The sequence below is a fragment of the Amborella trichopoda genome, chromosome 13 (genome assembly GCF_054954075.1).
Source record: "Amborella trichopoda isolate Santa Cruz 75 chromosome 13, AtrichopodaSantaCruz75HAP2 v2.0, whole genome shotgun sequence".
Classification (NCBI taxonomy): Eukaryota; Viridiplantae; Streptophyta; class Magnoliopsida; order Amborellales; family Amborellaceae; genus Amborella; species Amborella trichopoda.
In genome coordinates this window covers 402711-417782 of record NC_142348.1, presented here as the reverse complement: position 1 = coordinate 417782, position 15072 = coordinate 402711, and the positions used below count along the sequence as shown (strand labels likewise).

The following is a 15072-nucleotide window of genomic DNA, read 5'->3' as shown; positions in this document are numbered from 1 at the left end:
TGGCAACCAAGAATTAAGGTTCTCCATAAGATTAAGTAGCATATATCCACTGCACAAACAACTCTTTCTGAAAATCTTGAAAGACAGCTCAAGCCGCACACCAAATACACCAAATACTCTTTCTCTCTGTGATTACATTATGCTACATGGGCTCCTTTCCTCACGCTCTGTGATTACAGGATGCTACATCGGCTCCTTTCCTCAGCAACTGGTGCTGCTTGTTGCTGGAACCTGCTGGAATCCGTCGGGTTGTACGTAAACTCCGATGTGTCAAGCCCATACTGCAAAAGCAAAACAAACGGCACACCCAAGAATAAAGATCAATTTAGATGGACAAACAGTGGGGATCTTTATTCGCACTAACAAATAGTCAGATTTTAGAAAAAAAAAGTTTGTGTCATGCACAGGGCTCAAAAGCTCTCAATAAATTAAAAAAAAAAAAAAAATTAACAAATCTTTTTTTAAAAAAGGAAAAATATATTAAAATCAAAATGTAACATAAAAACAACCTTAAAAAGTATTGGAAAAATGGATTTAGAAAAAAAAAAATTACCCTTGGGACTTTGTATAGATCACCCAGGATATGGGCTGCCTATTTTTTGGTACTCTATCTACTCTCTCTTAATACAAACAAACATTAACAGCTTAAAAAAAAAAAACATATTGGAAAAATGAATTTAGAAGGACAAAAAATATTTATAGTTGGAGGCATTTTAAAAAATCCAAAAAAGGGTAAAACATAAAAATAAGGATTTTTTTTAAAGACATAAAAATAAGGATTTATGCAAAAAAATACACACCAATCTTTACCAAAAACATATAAATCATACACAAAAAAAATGATAGACCGATCCTATAGTTTAATTATTTTTTACAATTTCTTTCATACACAACAAAAATGATAGATATAGATCAATCCTATATTTTTATATTTTTTAGAATTTCTTTAAAGTTTTTTAATATCCCCAAGTTGTGCACACAACTCTAGGATAATCGGCCTCGCCTTATTGCTCAGCCGAGTTCCTGTACACTAATGGATAATAAACTTGTCCTCGAACACAAAGGCTTCAAACATCTCACCCCAAAACAGCCAGCCACTGCACTATCAGCTAAAGCTAAATAGGGTTCATATATGCAAAATTTGATTAAAGGGATAGGGAGATGGACTGTACCTTTTCTCGCAGTCGTGTGCTCCAAGCATCGTTCCTGCTGAGACGCTGATCGGAGGCACCACTAACAGGGACCCCAGTGACTTGAGCACCAGCCTGTCGATTACTACCAATCAATGGCTGCCAAATTCCTGTTCTAGGGGCTGCAATGTACTCATCGTCACTGTCATACTCTCCCTGTGGCCAGTTTGTTGCCCTTACCACCAGAGCTAACAAGAATGTCAAGGCCTGCAAACAAACCACTCAACAATTAGTAGCTATCTTATTATTGTCAAAAAAAATTAAAAATAGTAGCTATCTTATTGAGATCAATCTTATTCGGCAAACAAGAGTCAAGATTTAGAGAAACACAATAAAAATGAGTAGTATCAATACCAGAATCAAGTTGTCAACTTTGATGCCCCAGAACCCACCGCTAGTTAGCAACCACAACATCATGGACCCTTAGTTCCTAGCTTGATTGTCCGAACTAACATCTGAGAGTTTAGTTTTTTCTTCCGTCTAAAACAATACACCTTGGCAAGGAGAAGGGCTCAGCAGGGCCAAGGTTGGCCCTGGTCCGTCCCAACCCCAGCTCAAGGGCAACGGACTGGCCCTATTGGTCTATGGGCGATGTATCAAAAATTTATAAAGCCACATGCTAGACAAATTAAAGAGAGAGAAATTTTAGGGAAGTCCTCTTATTATTGGATGACTCTCTAATACTCTTATAACCCAAGACACTTCCTTATTTTACTTTCTCTAGGTTTGCAGAAAGTGAGAATGACATGAGATAGAAAGTGAGAATGACATGAGATAGAAAGCGAGATCAAATAAGATCCTATCTTAAAAGATTATTCATCATTTTACACAGGAAAAAATTTATTCAAGCTCTCAACCTTATACTATTGAAATAAACCCATCGAAAAATGTTGTTTCAATACTAAAAACACTCAAGCCTTTAAAAAAAAAATACTAAAAAACACCCAAATTGATCATCTCAACCACAAGATCAGTGTTTCAAAAAGCACTAGGCGGGTCTTAGGTGGCCTGGGGTCCAGGCCACCCAGCGCCTAGGCGGGCACCCCGAACCTGGGCGACCCAGTCGATCCAAAAAGAATGCCCCTTTGAATAAAAAAATGATATATAGTATAAAAAATAAAAATTAGGTATTTAGGGTACTTACTTTGAGTTTGATTGCTCAATCTTCTAACTTCCACCTCAATAATGCTTCTAAAGACTCAAAATCTTCTAAAAAACCTCCAACAGATTTATAAAACATAAAAAATTAAATCTAATATCAATGGGTGATGTTTTGATCAATTTTGTCAACTTTGATAAACCCTTCGAACCTAAAGAAATCACCAAAAACTAGTTTTTTAGAGGCTCTCTCTCTAACATAGGCTCCAATAAGTTTTAGGTTTCAAATAACTGAAAACCATCATTCTAACCCTTTATATTTTTAAAAAAAATCAATACAAAAAAAATTCTCCGCCTCTGGGCGGGGCGCAGGCCCTGGGTGGCTGCCCTGAGCTGGACGCCCGCCCTAAGTTGGGCGCCCGCTTAGGAGGCCACCCAAGGACTGTCGCCCAGATTGGCCGCCTAGGCCTAGGCGATGCGCCCAGGCCTTCTAGACCGCCTAGGCGCTGAGCGGTCCGCTTTTTTAATTATGTCTGGATATGATGGAAAAAAAAAAAAGATTTAAAGTTGTGAACATAGTACAACTTGTAATCAATTTTCTGGACCTTCCATTTTCAAAAGTTTTTAAATGTTTATAGATATGCTTGATTTACATCATTTTTGTAACTTTAAACTTCATAATTAGGGGTAATAATATATTTTCATACAATCGCAAGGCTTTCCAATACTGAAACTACATCTTTCGGCACAGTTTTGAGCTGCAACTTACTTCAATAGTATAAGGTTGACACCTTATACAACCCTCACCAATATGTGTATAGATATGAAAAAGTTTTGGACTAATGGTTCATCACCATTATCATGGATGTACAGTGATGATTGAATTATTTTTACATAGTTTGTTATAGAATTCCCTTTTTTGCAGGCAATTTTTAGTATATTGTCACCCTTGGGGAATCCAAAACATAGTGTTACCCAAAGCAATTCGGAAACCAAATTGATATAGGAATTGGAAGTGCGGAATCGCCGTTAGCTAGAAGATTCTTGTTTTTAGAATCGATGTCCATACAAGAGGAACCATGGGGGACAAGATTCCCATTTTCAGGAATTGAGATTCGACCAAAATAGAATCGAGATCCCTACATAGATGGAATCGAGATTCCTAGCTCTTTGTAATCGAGTTTCCAACCTAGTTGGAATTGACCAATATGGAGTCAATATTCTTTCATTTATGGAATTGAGATTCTAACATCTTTGGAATCAAGAGAGAACTGAGAGGGAAAGTGGGAAATAATACATGTCTCAATGCCATTCATTGACTGACATGCCATACATGCATGTTTACATTATTCATATTGCATTAATTCCAATGTCTTGGAGTTGCAATCTCTCTGTTGGATCGATACAATGCATACTTAAAGAATTAGGTAGAGAACATGGACCACCACTTTAGTTTCTATTGGTCATTTCATGCCAAAAAAGATGACTATAACTTGTAGATTGAGAATGAGTGTCTAGCTTGAGTTATCGTTGTTCTTTTGGGACACCAAAAAGTAATCATAGCATCAAAAGTCCAGTTTGGGAATGGTCAATCTGAGATAATAAAAGCAACACAACCGAGAATAGGATTTTCACATGCTTGTGTAGAAATTTACAAGAAGCTGCCACCTTATGATCTCAAGAATATGTCATTTTCTTGATTGAAATTTGTCTTCATAACTTCAACCAGCAAAATGTAATTTATTCAGAAATATTATTGATAATTTCTCAAGAGAATGCAAATGCCAAATTTTCAAAAAAAAATTATAATATTGAGATATTGTCATATGATTTCTTCATTCAAGTCATAAACCATTTGTAGTTGTCGCACTCCATGATTCATGGCTAGCAAAGAATGGTTACCTACCTCCAAAATAACGGCTCCAAGAGCAACCCATTTTGCGATATTCCAATGTTTCTTCAAGAAATTGTATATCATATCAAAATCACCAGTTTTGTCAGTTGGAATTGTCTGCATAACAGAAAAGTCAACAATAAGAAAAAAGAATATGAAAAGAAAAAAAAAAATCCAAGAACAACCCTGTTTTGTGAAGTCAAACTTGCCTCTTTCCAGCTATGATCAAAGAATATGAATCCCGCAAGGCCCAACTCCACTATGATCAGTAAAATCAGAAGTACAGAGTACTGATATTTTAAGGAAATACTCTCCACAAATGACTCAATGTGAGAAACAAACTAATTATAGGCTTAAGTAAAAGGCAGGAATATCCAGATCATGTAAGGACAATCTTCCTAAACTAAATATTTCTTAAATACACATAATAGCCATCTAATATTTTTTAGCATTAAGGGTATAAATAATACTAGGAGAAAAGGTAGAAGATACTTTTCTTTAGAAGTTAAAACCACGGGATATTTCACTCGAGCATTTTCATTGATTTCAAAAGATTAAGGCATCAGTGTCTCTCCTGCTTCTAACAAGGAACAACATTTCCAAGGGAGAAATAGCATATTATCATAAGGAAGTCTTCAGGAAATTTAGAGAAATTTGCCTATTAAGTCTATGAAGGTTTTTGAAATATTTTAAAGAATTTCTTAAAAATCACTACATATTATCTTTTATATATGATACGAATATTTGCATCTTAATTTGCGATTTGAAAAGAAAAAGTTCCAGAAGCACTCCAGTAAACTTCACCAAGCAGATGTTGATCGGAATCAGGATACACAAGAGAGGCAGCAACCATGTCGGGTAAACGCTCCAATACAGCCAAAACAAGATATAACACACAGGATCACTCCGACCACAATAAATGAATAAACAAACCTGCAAGAAATAAATGGATTGAAGTAATATCAGCTATTATGTTGAAATAAGTAAATAATAACTAAATCCAAAGAACTAGTTCAAACTAGAGAAAACGGAAAGATCAATTCCCAATTACCATTTTACAATGCAGATATTATATTATTTTAGTTCTTAAAAAGAGTAACTGATGCCGAAACATGGAATTGTTACAGGGGTGGAAATAGGCAAGGCTAGCGTGTAGGGTGAGGCCCAACTAAGAAGGGGGTTCCTGTCCCAACAGGTCGAGCCAAGCCAAGGAACCCTAGCTCTATAATGGACCAAGCCCAGACCAAACCCTAGTTGGGCATTGATGCAAGAAAATAGAGAAAATAAGCTAAAATAGTTCAATGAACCATCAAAACATCCCAGATTTGAGTGGGCATAGCTTTCATTGCACAAAAAAGAGACCCCAAAACTCTAGATAGGGCCTGGAGTTACTCTTCACACCATGTTTTCATTGTTTACGTCTCAAAAGTGTTAAAAACCCTCACACCACAGGCCCTTTTATTAGGTTGTAATATAAAAAAAGACCAAAACTACCACCGTAAAATATTATAAAAATACCCCATAAGTCCCTTCACTCAAATAAACACATAAAAGTTCCCTAAATTGCCCCTAAATTTAATTAAAAGACTAAAAATCACTAAGAAACTGTAAAAAAAAGCAAATAACTAAAACTAAACTCCTTCAAAAAGTCGGCCTTGCACTCCTGGATCTCCTTGCGACCTGGGGATGTGGATCGTTATAAAGGTGGTCTTCAAAGGATGCTTAGATTGGGTCAAATGTCCATGAGAACTATCTTGTCTAGTTGAAGGATTGTCCAATACATCATTCTCCATCGTTGGGAAAAACTCGACCTCGAGCTCGGCTCTTCTTCTAATGATAATTTGGATCCGTGGAACTCAAAAAGATCAGCAATATTGAACACATTCTTGTTTACAGCCAAATATGACGAGATCTTTGATGAAACCTCACTGAATTTATGCTTTAAATTAGTTAAATAAAAGATTGTTAAAAATTGTGGGGTTCGTCAAATTACAATTCAACAAGAAACCATATTTGGAGAGATCGGGGTTCCTTAAGAACCACTAAAAGATCTGGCTTATGATCACACAAAATCCTATCAGAAAATGATAAAACTAAAAGTAAATGCAATTAAAACTAAATTAACTGGAAAAATAAAAGAAAATAAAAACTTGCCTAGCCAAACCGATCGGCCCGGCACACTCCAACACCCGAAGTTAGCACCCGTATCAGGACCGTAGGTCATTTACACCATGGCCTTCTCTTTTATCACTGAATATAACTGAAATTGATCTTTTAGGATGCTGAAATTGACCAAAGTGTGGTTTTGAAAGCTTGGATGTCTAGGTTTAGGGTTTAAAAAACTAAGGGTTTAAAAACTAAGGTTTTGAAATTAGGGTTTAAAAAACTAGGGTTTAAAAAACTAAGGTTTAAAAAACTAAGGTTTTGGAATTAGGGTTTAAAAAACTAAGGGTATAAAAAACTAAAGTTTTTTGGAATTAGGGTTTAAAAAACTAAGGGAGGCTTCTTGTTCTTGAATGACACGGTTTAGACCTTTTTTATAGGCTTCAAAAATCAGTTTAAACACGTTTTAAAAATTTATCCATTGTATGTATCTCAAAATTGCAGTCAAATTAGGTCCAAGTCAATGGACGATGCACCCCACAGTGTTTTGGGTAGTTCTAGTTCAGAAGCTGCACCCCATGTCGTTTAGGTTGTTTGGCATAAACGCTACACTCCCTAGCATCTGAACCTGAATGGAATTTCTACCAAACAAACTTGTTCAGGCGATATCTTTCAAACTGTAAGTTTGGATTAAGGTGATTCTTGAATCATTGGAAAACCTATGATCTCCTCTACAAATTTAAATTAAATTTCGCCCAATTTGGGTGACCTTTAATGGGTCCATAAGGCTAGGATTTTTTGGGTGTCGGTTTTAGGTTTCAAAGTGTCAGATTGGTTTCCAATGTTTATTAGGCTCATGGATACCTAGGATGACTAACTTAGGGCTCGAGTAAGTCTAAAATTTGGGTTTTATATCTAAAAAGATGAGTAGGGTCTACTAGGTTGTTGTGGTCCCTATGGTTCAAGACTTCAGGAAAGAGTAACCAATTTCAAAATGGGGCGCTTATAAATCTCAGCTCGAAGATCGATCTCATAGGCATTACCATCTTCTTCAACACCCAAAATAGTATGATCTTCCTGTTATTCAACTTGTTGTATTTGCCCATAGGATGCCTAACTTTGCGTAGATAAACCATAACCAAATCTCCCACATTAACCAGACTTGGAATCAAGGTGTGCCATGTTACTGCCCCCCCCCTTCCCCCCCAGAGACTTTGGATCACCCATGTTTTGGGCCCATAACTGTTATATTTGTAGTACATAAGCAACATACTCGTCCTAAACACATCAAAGAATACTTTACCACAAACTATGAAGTGGCTCAAGATTAATTGTGTTACCCTGTGATTTCCTTTAGCATGCACATACTGATTGGATACAGAGATTCTCCACTCAATACAAAACAATGGCTAAAGGCCTAAAGCTGAACTCCAACATTAGGAATCACTTAATCAACCACTTAATAGGTACCTCTTATATTGAACTCACTAGCAAAAAACTCATAGGAAAATATCACCAAACCTTGGGGCATGCCTCGCATTGTACCCTGTATTCGGGTAAGATATCAAAAGAAACAAAATCCTTACTACCACCATCATCTCCTTGATCCTTCTTGCCTTTACCTTCCTGCTCTCCATAGATAATATCATCATAAAATCATCATTAAAGATAGGATCCTCATCAAAGATGGTATCACTATTAAAGAGACAATCATCATCTCCATCAATAGGTTCCTTGTCACATATTAGATCACCTATGAGATCACACAGATCATGAAGGATTTGGGAAAGAAATTCCATTTCCAATTCATCATCTACTATTGGGGGTGTAATCATGTTGCACTGAATCACTAAAGCCTCCCCATGATCACTATAGGTCACTTCATGATCCTCTTCATCAATCGGCTCATTGTAGATGGTATCACACCTAAAAAAGTGTTCGTTGCCCTTATTGTAAAACTCCTTAGAAAGGTTAACGAATATGCGATTTGCGCACTATGATAAGACATGCCTGATGCCCAAATACTTGTAGTGCTTGATATTACATCGACACCCCTTTTGGGTCACTCGACTCTCGAAACAACCTTTTTTTGGTCTAGGGCACCTTGCTTAGTTGGTTGTTCAAGCAGTACGAGATGTTGAACCAGCACCTGCTGCATTTTCTTCCAAAATCACCACCACAGGCAGTTGCCCTATTCCCTGTCCCTCGCACCCGCATCCAACCTGTTTGAGGGTCATTTCTGATGAGTTTCAACCCTCTTTGCAAGGTTATAGACCTCATCAAGGGTCCAATACCAATGCAAAAATACCACATCTTGAATTGATTGGCATAGTTCATTCACATACCCGATAATGGGCTGCTCCTCCCGCTCAGCACATCACTATCGGCAGTCAAAAGGTGAAACTCATTTGTATTAATCCATTGACCTATCTCCTTGGCACAAAACATGCATATTTTGATAGAAAAACTATAAATAATTTTCAGGGAGATATTTTTATTTTTCCTCATTTTCTCCCACGACACAATGTTTAGGTTTTCTAATTCTTTCTCGCCTTGCTCTCAATTGTTCCCAACATACAAAGGCATTGTTCTTCAATTTAATGGCAATAATTTTTAACATTTTTATTCTTTGGCACATCCTTGTAATCAAAGACCTTATCTACTGGATAATAACCAGTCTATAAAGCCTTTAGGCTGAGACTTTCCTTCACAATTAAGAATATCAACTTTTAGATCTGTGGATTTTGAGTGCCGCCAATACCTTCAATCATATTCCTCTTCACTCAACTCATCCCATAGACCATGATCGTGAAAAGGGTTGTACTCAACATCGTCTTGGACAGACAAAACTTCATCTCACCTACAATTGATACTTGCAAGCCGCCTTGTGTGTACTTGAACTCATAGACGTAGATCCTCTATCTCCTGAGCCATCTCAACACGAGGTGGATCCATAGGAATACCCCTGCCTCGGCCTCTTCCTGTTGCCATAGGTTCAACAAAATCACAAACCCTCAGCAGAAAACCAATAAAACCTAGCTGAAACCAAAAAGTTCAAGGCTAATTTGGCAAAACTTAGCCTAAATTTAGCAAACCCTAGGCTTGACCATAGATTCCTAGCTTTGTTGCTGAAGAAAACCTAGGCTCTAATATCAGTTGATCCAGGAAAATAGAGAAAAAAAACTAAAAAAGTTCAATAAACCATCAAAATAGCCCAGATTTGAGTGAACTTGGCTTTCCTTGCACGAAAAGAGACCCCAAAACCCTAGATAGGGCCTGGTGTTGCTATTCACACCATGTTTTTACTGTTCAAAAGTGTTATAGTAACATCCTATGCCCTTTTATTACAATATAATATTAAAAAAAAAAAAAACAGAACTACCCCACTTAAGTTAAAATATTATAAAAATGCCCATATATCCTTCGCTCAAGTTAAAATATAAAAGGTCCCTAAATTGCCCCTAACTCTAATTAAAATACTGGAAGTCACTAAGAAATTGTAAAAATAAACAACAAACCAAAAATAAACTCCTTCAAAAAAGTCGACCTTCCACTCCTAGATCTCCTTACGCCCCCTTGGGATGTTGATCATCATAAAGGGGGTCGTCAAACGATGGATTGATTGGGTCAAAAGGCCCATGAAACTGTCTTGACTATTTGAAGGATTGTCCGGGGCATTAGGTAGTAATAGAAAAACCAAGACGCTCATTAACATTTAAAGTTTAAACATAAAGGGAATTTTACTCCATTCTGCATTACAAAATAATTTTGGTAAGTATGCTAGTTGAGGGATTTGAATATAGATAAAGTGCCAGAATTGTCAATATTGTTATCAATTCAGTCACCACTTGGGTTGTGTAATAATTATGACAACTATCATATAAAATGTATTGACAACATGAAAAAAACCAAAAGAAAGACAAAGTTGGGTTAGGCTGAACCCGGGTCTCAGAACTTAACCAAACTAGGTTTAGGCCAAGCAAACCCAATTGGACTAGGATTATCTACGCCCAGGTCGACCTTGACCTACCATTCCCATCCCTAACTATTAACAATTCAATGAACCCATAACAAAATTGGAATGAAGACTTTACACAATGTAACTAAAGAGAATATGCTCTAAGGTAGAAGCAGCCATCCAGCACAATTTATCAGGAGATATCAAAGGATGATAAGGATCTATACTGTAACGAATCTAGGGCTATTAATTAGGCATCATCATCGACCAAGGATGAGCAGAGCATTAATTTCAAGTGTGAATAAATGACATGCTAGATGACGGTTCCCTAGTTTGTTAACATTGTAGTAGAGCAAAAGGGTGTTACTTTAGGGGGTACTTAGAGGTTGGGGGTTGTCAAGGTTTTATACCGAACTCTTTGGTAATATAACAAATCAGGAAGGAAATGACGTCGTGGAGAAATTGGAGCTATCAGATCCTGTATACCTCCCAATTTCCCCCAACAATAATGGGTTACTCTAGATGATGAAAGAATCAAGGGACCTTGCGGTCAGGTCCTATGAAGCATTGCAAGGAGGGTAGGGATTTTTCTTTGGACATGTTTTGAAAGGTCCAACTTCGTATTCCATATAAGAGTGAAGTACAAAGTCTTGATGACTGATAGTTATCAAAACAAGGTGCAGTTTCTTAGCTTTTGTGTTCTTTTCAGAGACAGAAGAGACTAAAAAAATTCCCGACCTCGTTGCTTATACCAGTTTGGTAGTAGTCATTTAGTAGGATGTTGGGGATGGAGTGCATTTTCCTCACTTCAAGGTGGTTAGACTCATTCAGGGGCCGTTGCCTTCGACCCTCCACCATTGAGAGATCTAGAGAGGGTCTGGTATGCAAGACTTAAATACTAAAAGCCAATGTGTGAAAATGCTTGACGCAGGGTAAAAGTATTGTTGGAGGTGAGTAATAACCTACCATCCAGCTGTACATGAATCCCTTATGGGTAACAAACTCTACCACCATTGAAGCTCATCTTCAACCTCATCAGACGAAGTGACGATCTTCTCAACTCACTAGCCCTCACCCTTATTACAGGTATTACAAGATGAGCATGGAGCTAAGTTTCCATGGAGGTTAGCAGATGGTTTCCAGGAGATCTTGGAGCTCTTAACTGTTTTCCATTCAATAGTTATTGTTTGTAATTTTCTAGTGCAACTTGTTAGCGTTTGAGTGGTTAGAATGAGCTGTCTTTGGAGGAATTGTTACACTTTTCCAACAATTTTAATTGATTATCTTGGATGCAATGTTCATTGCTTACTAAAATAAGAATATCATGCCAAGACGATAACACTATCATTTTAAAGGAAGCGCAAACCCACACAAGAGGCAGAGACAACATATTGCAATAATTGAAGTTCTAAAAGCAACTTGATAATTCTTGCATTCTAATGTATTATTTGAAGCTAAGACTATTAACATTTTTTCTTTGGTAGGTTCGCTGGGATTCGACTTAGCATATGCATCTTAAACTACCATTTTTTCAGGTATGCAAAAATCACATATATAGAATATAAAAAAATTCTCACATAATCAAAGTGAAGCTTCTAAATTTTTGAGGCATTCAAGAGGAACTAGGCAAGGGATAAAAGTGAGGCCTTGTAGACGTCTCTTAGGGCACATTTATTTCGATTGAAAATAATTCCCCAGAAATATTTTCACTTGAAAGAAGTCCTCATATAGTTAGGTGTGAGAATATTTTTACACCAATTGGCCCCAGAGCATCTTTTCTCACCAGTTAGCAACTAATTGGTGTGAAAATATTCCCACACCTAACCACATGAGGGGATTTTTGCATGTGAAAATATTTCCCACGAAATATTTTCATACGAACCAAACATGCCCTTATAGTTTTAAAATGAGACCATTCAGGGCCATACATGGAGAATAGTGATTATTGTCTTCGTAGGATGAACATAACAACAACTTGTGGAATATATGTTCTCCTTTCCAAATATTTTTGAGCCACCTAAAGTTCCAAAAACATGAGTTCCTTTGTCATACATAATTAATTGGTGTCCCTATTTATGTCAGCTGTAATTATGAGAATGTGGATCAAACTGACATTAGCTCGATAAATTCAGTCTTTTACTCGATTTTGCATCTTTTATATCTTGCAGTCTCAAGAAATAAGCCATCTATGTGGGGTTAGTTCAGGAGTTTTCATCACTTTTCTTGCTTGCCAACTACTGATCATACATATGATTATCCATTAAACCAACTTCCTTGCGCAATTTGATTAATTATTTTGAAAATTCATTCTAAGATGAGACTTAAATTAGTTCTATCCCGTAGGGAAATTCTGCACATGGGCTGCTAATTAAAACCCCATAGCCAGACAAAAGTCAACTGGGTGAAACTACACCAGAGGCATTGAATATCATAAATAATGCAAGATGCTACATCACTAAGCTAATGAAAATGGAGAAAATATGGAGAAAGGAAACAACCAATGTAACAATTAAAATGCTAAAGCTAAAGAGGACTAATGTAACACTTGAAATACTAAAAAGGTTGGAGACAGATATCTCCAATGCACTGGCTCGACTGATAGCCATGCACTTCTTTAATTTCAGGCTCATGCCATGAATTATTAAGTGTTTACCAAAATTCGTCAAAATGATCTATCTCTCGACATGCACTTCATTATTACAATAGAAATAGAAGTTGCAAACTCGTGGAAATGAATAAGAAGGCATGCAGTTCTACTTTAGCACGATGATAACTCACAAAAAGAATAAAAAAGCTTAAAGTTTAGAAGGTGTATAAGGGAGTAATGCCATACCAAGCTTCAGAGAGTTCAGTAAGGATGCTGCTAGAGAGAGGTCCCATGTGAAGTAAAGGTCTGCCCAGTTTTATCATCGGCTGGTTGGACAAAACTGAAATGAGAGTGACAGTCGATGAATCATTCTTCCATTCAACCAGCAAATAAATCCCATATCCGATCATCGCCAAGCCAACGAGAGTGAGCAAAAAGTTCAGAAGCTTCAAAAGGCACCCCAAACACCCACAGCACGCCATTTCGTCCTCCTGCCAAATTTCCCTCAAAAAATGAAGATACCTTCTTCCTATTTCATGATCATTTCTTCAATCCCATGGCCTCCATTGCCACATCACAGGGGATGAATTTCACTTAACGCAAGTTTTCTAATATGAAACCTGCAAGACGCGTCGTGTTTTGGGGCTCAAATGCAACAAGAATAATCAAGTTTAAAAGCAAAAGTTACAATGAAAATCAGATGATAATTCGAATCCAAAAAGAAAACCATTGAGCATTGAATTCATGGAAATTTGTGAGTACCATAATAGAGGAACCGGAGCATCTTTTAGGGAACAATACGACAAAAAAAAACTCAAGAGGATGCTTGGAATGAAATGAAGAGATCAATGGAGAAAACCCATACCAGGAAACTGGATCCGCAGCAAGGAGGATGCACCCACAAATTCGAGATTAAGTAAAAAGACTTGTGGATTTTGAAGAATAAAATCGATGAAAACGTATCACGAATCTTCTATTTGACGATGCATTGAGACGTGCTTTTTACGCAGGAGAGGGAGAGAGTACAGAAGATGAGGAGCATGGGTGACAGTGGACGAAGAAGCCATGACCGTCTGGCGAATGGTGCATTGACACGTGGACCAATCGCAAGCTGCTCTCCGTGATTAATGAGGGGAAGGACACACCGTTTTCTTACAGAGCCACATGGAAATAGTATAGACCAATGTAAAATAATTAATGGAAAACCAAACTCGCCCTACTCTTAAACTTGGCCCCTTGTGAATATCAGTGCATTGAAACCCTTTATTTCTTGAGATGTAGGGACCGATTGGGGCAATGATTTCATGCAATCCTTGTATATTGGAATATGATACGATAATTTTAAAAAATTATTTTATGGTCATTTGTTTTATCTAAATTTTGAAATATACACTCTTTTTATTTTAATGAATACTCACAAAAAAAAAATTTGAAAACGTAACCTATAAAATATTTTTTTAGCCCAATTAACACAGGCTATTTATTTTGGTGAGATGCTTAGATCTTGGCCTTAGAAGGAATTTTTCATTTCCAATTTTATTATATGTCTTTATGATCATTAGATGAACAACGTTAAAAAATAAATAAATGATTTTGAACTTATAAAGCCTAAGATCTTGAAATTCACAAAATAAATGACCTAGATTCGTTTTTGGATGAGACTCATTTGGTCCATATCTAAGGTTCAAATTGAACTTTTTTTTTGGGGGGGGGATTGATTGTTGAGATAAAGAGAGCTTGTGTACAAATTTTGATTTATACAGATACCACAAACATGATTTTTTAGAAGTGCGGTTGCATTATAATATGATACAACCATTGTATTGGATCATTGCTCGTCCAATTGTTGGAATCATAGTTACTTACTTGGATAAGGGTTTGGTCTAATCAAAATCAACTCATAATCTAGTAAAAATAAGTTTAGAAATAATTAATATAATAATTTAAAATACAAAATATATTTCAAATTTTTTATCCGATCAATTTTTAGTTGAATTTGTCAAATCAAGTAAGCAATGATTTTGATCAATTTCCAACAAAACCAAAATCTACATTAGAGTGGGCAATGCGGGGTGATCCTCTATGTGAACAATGAGAGAGAGTATGTATTTTTTTTTTTTTTTTTTTCGGAAATAAAGGGAATTATGAGAGTTAGAGGGAAACTTTCCTGTTTTTTTATTACCAAGGTAAAGGTGTTTTCTTTGATGGCAGAAAGGGTGGGACTTGTGTTCGAATTTGAGAA

The 15072-nt window shown here is 36.6% G+C and overlaps 1 protein-coding gene across 1 annotated transcript; it reads right to left on the bottom strand.

Moving 5' to 3' along the window:
* On the bottom strand, positions 1 to 13801 carry TOM2A (tobamovirus multiplication 2A). The gene is made up of 7 exons (XM_006847607.4): positions 13696 to 13801; positions 13077 to 13450; positions 5016 to 5115; positions 4392 to 4472; positions 4195 to 4299; positions 1173 to 1397; positions 1 to 281 (listed from the first exon to the last, which is right to left on the bottom strand). Exons 2-7 carry the CDS (start codon positions 13310 to 13312, stop codon positions 174 to 176), a joined length of 855 nt encoding a protein of 284 aa, XP_006847670.1. The 5' UTR covers positions 13313 to 13450; positions 13696 to 13801; the 3' UTR covers positions 1 to 173.
* Positions 13802 to 15072: the final 1271 nt, after the last annotated feature.

Coding starts and splice junctions, on each gene's coding strand:
- TOM2A (XM_006847607.4), bottom strand. CDS start 13,312: ATGGCGTGCTGTGGGTGTTTGGGGTGCCTTTTGAAGCTTCTGAACTTT. Junction 4,473..5,015: donor ATGGTTGCTGCCTCTCTTGT/GTATCCTGATTC, acceptor TTAAAATATCAG/TACTCTGTACTTCTGATTTT. Junction 4,300..4,391: donor TTGATCATAGCTGGAAAGAG/GCAAGTTTGACT, acceptor TCTGTTATGCAG/ACAATTCCAACTGACAAAAC.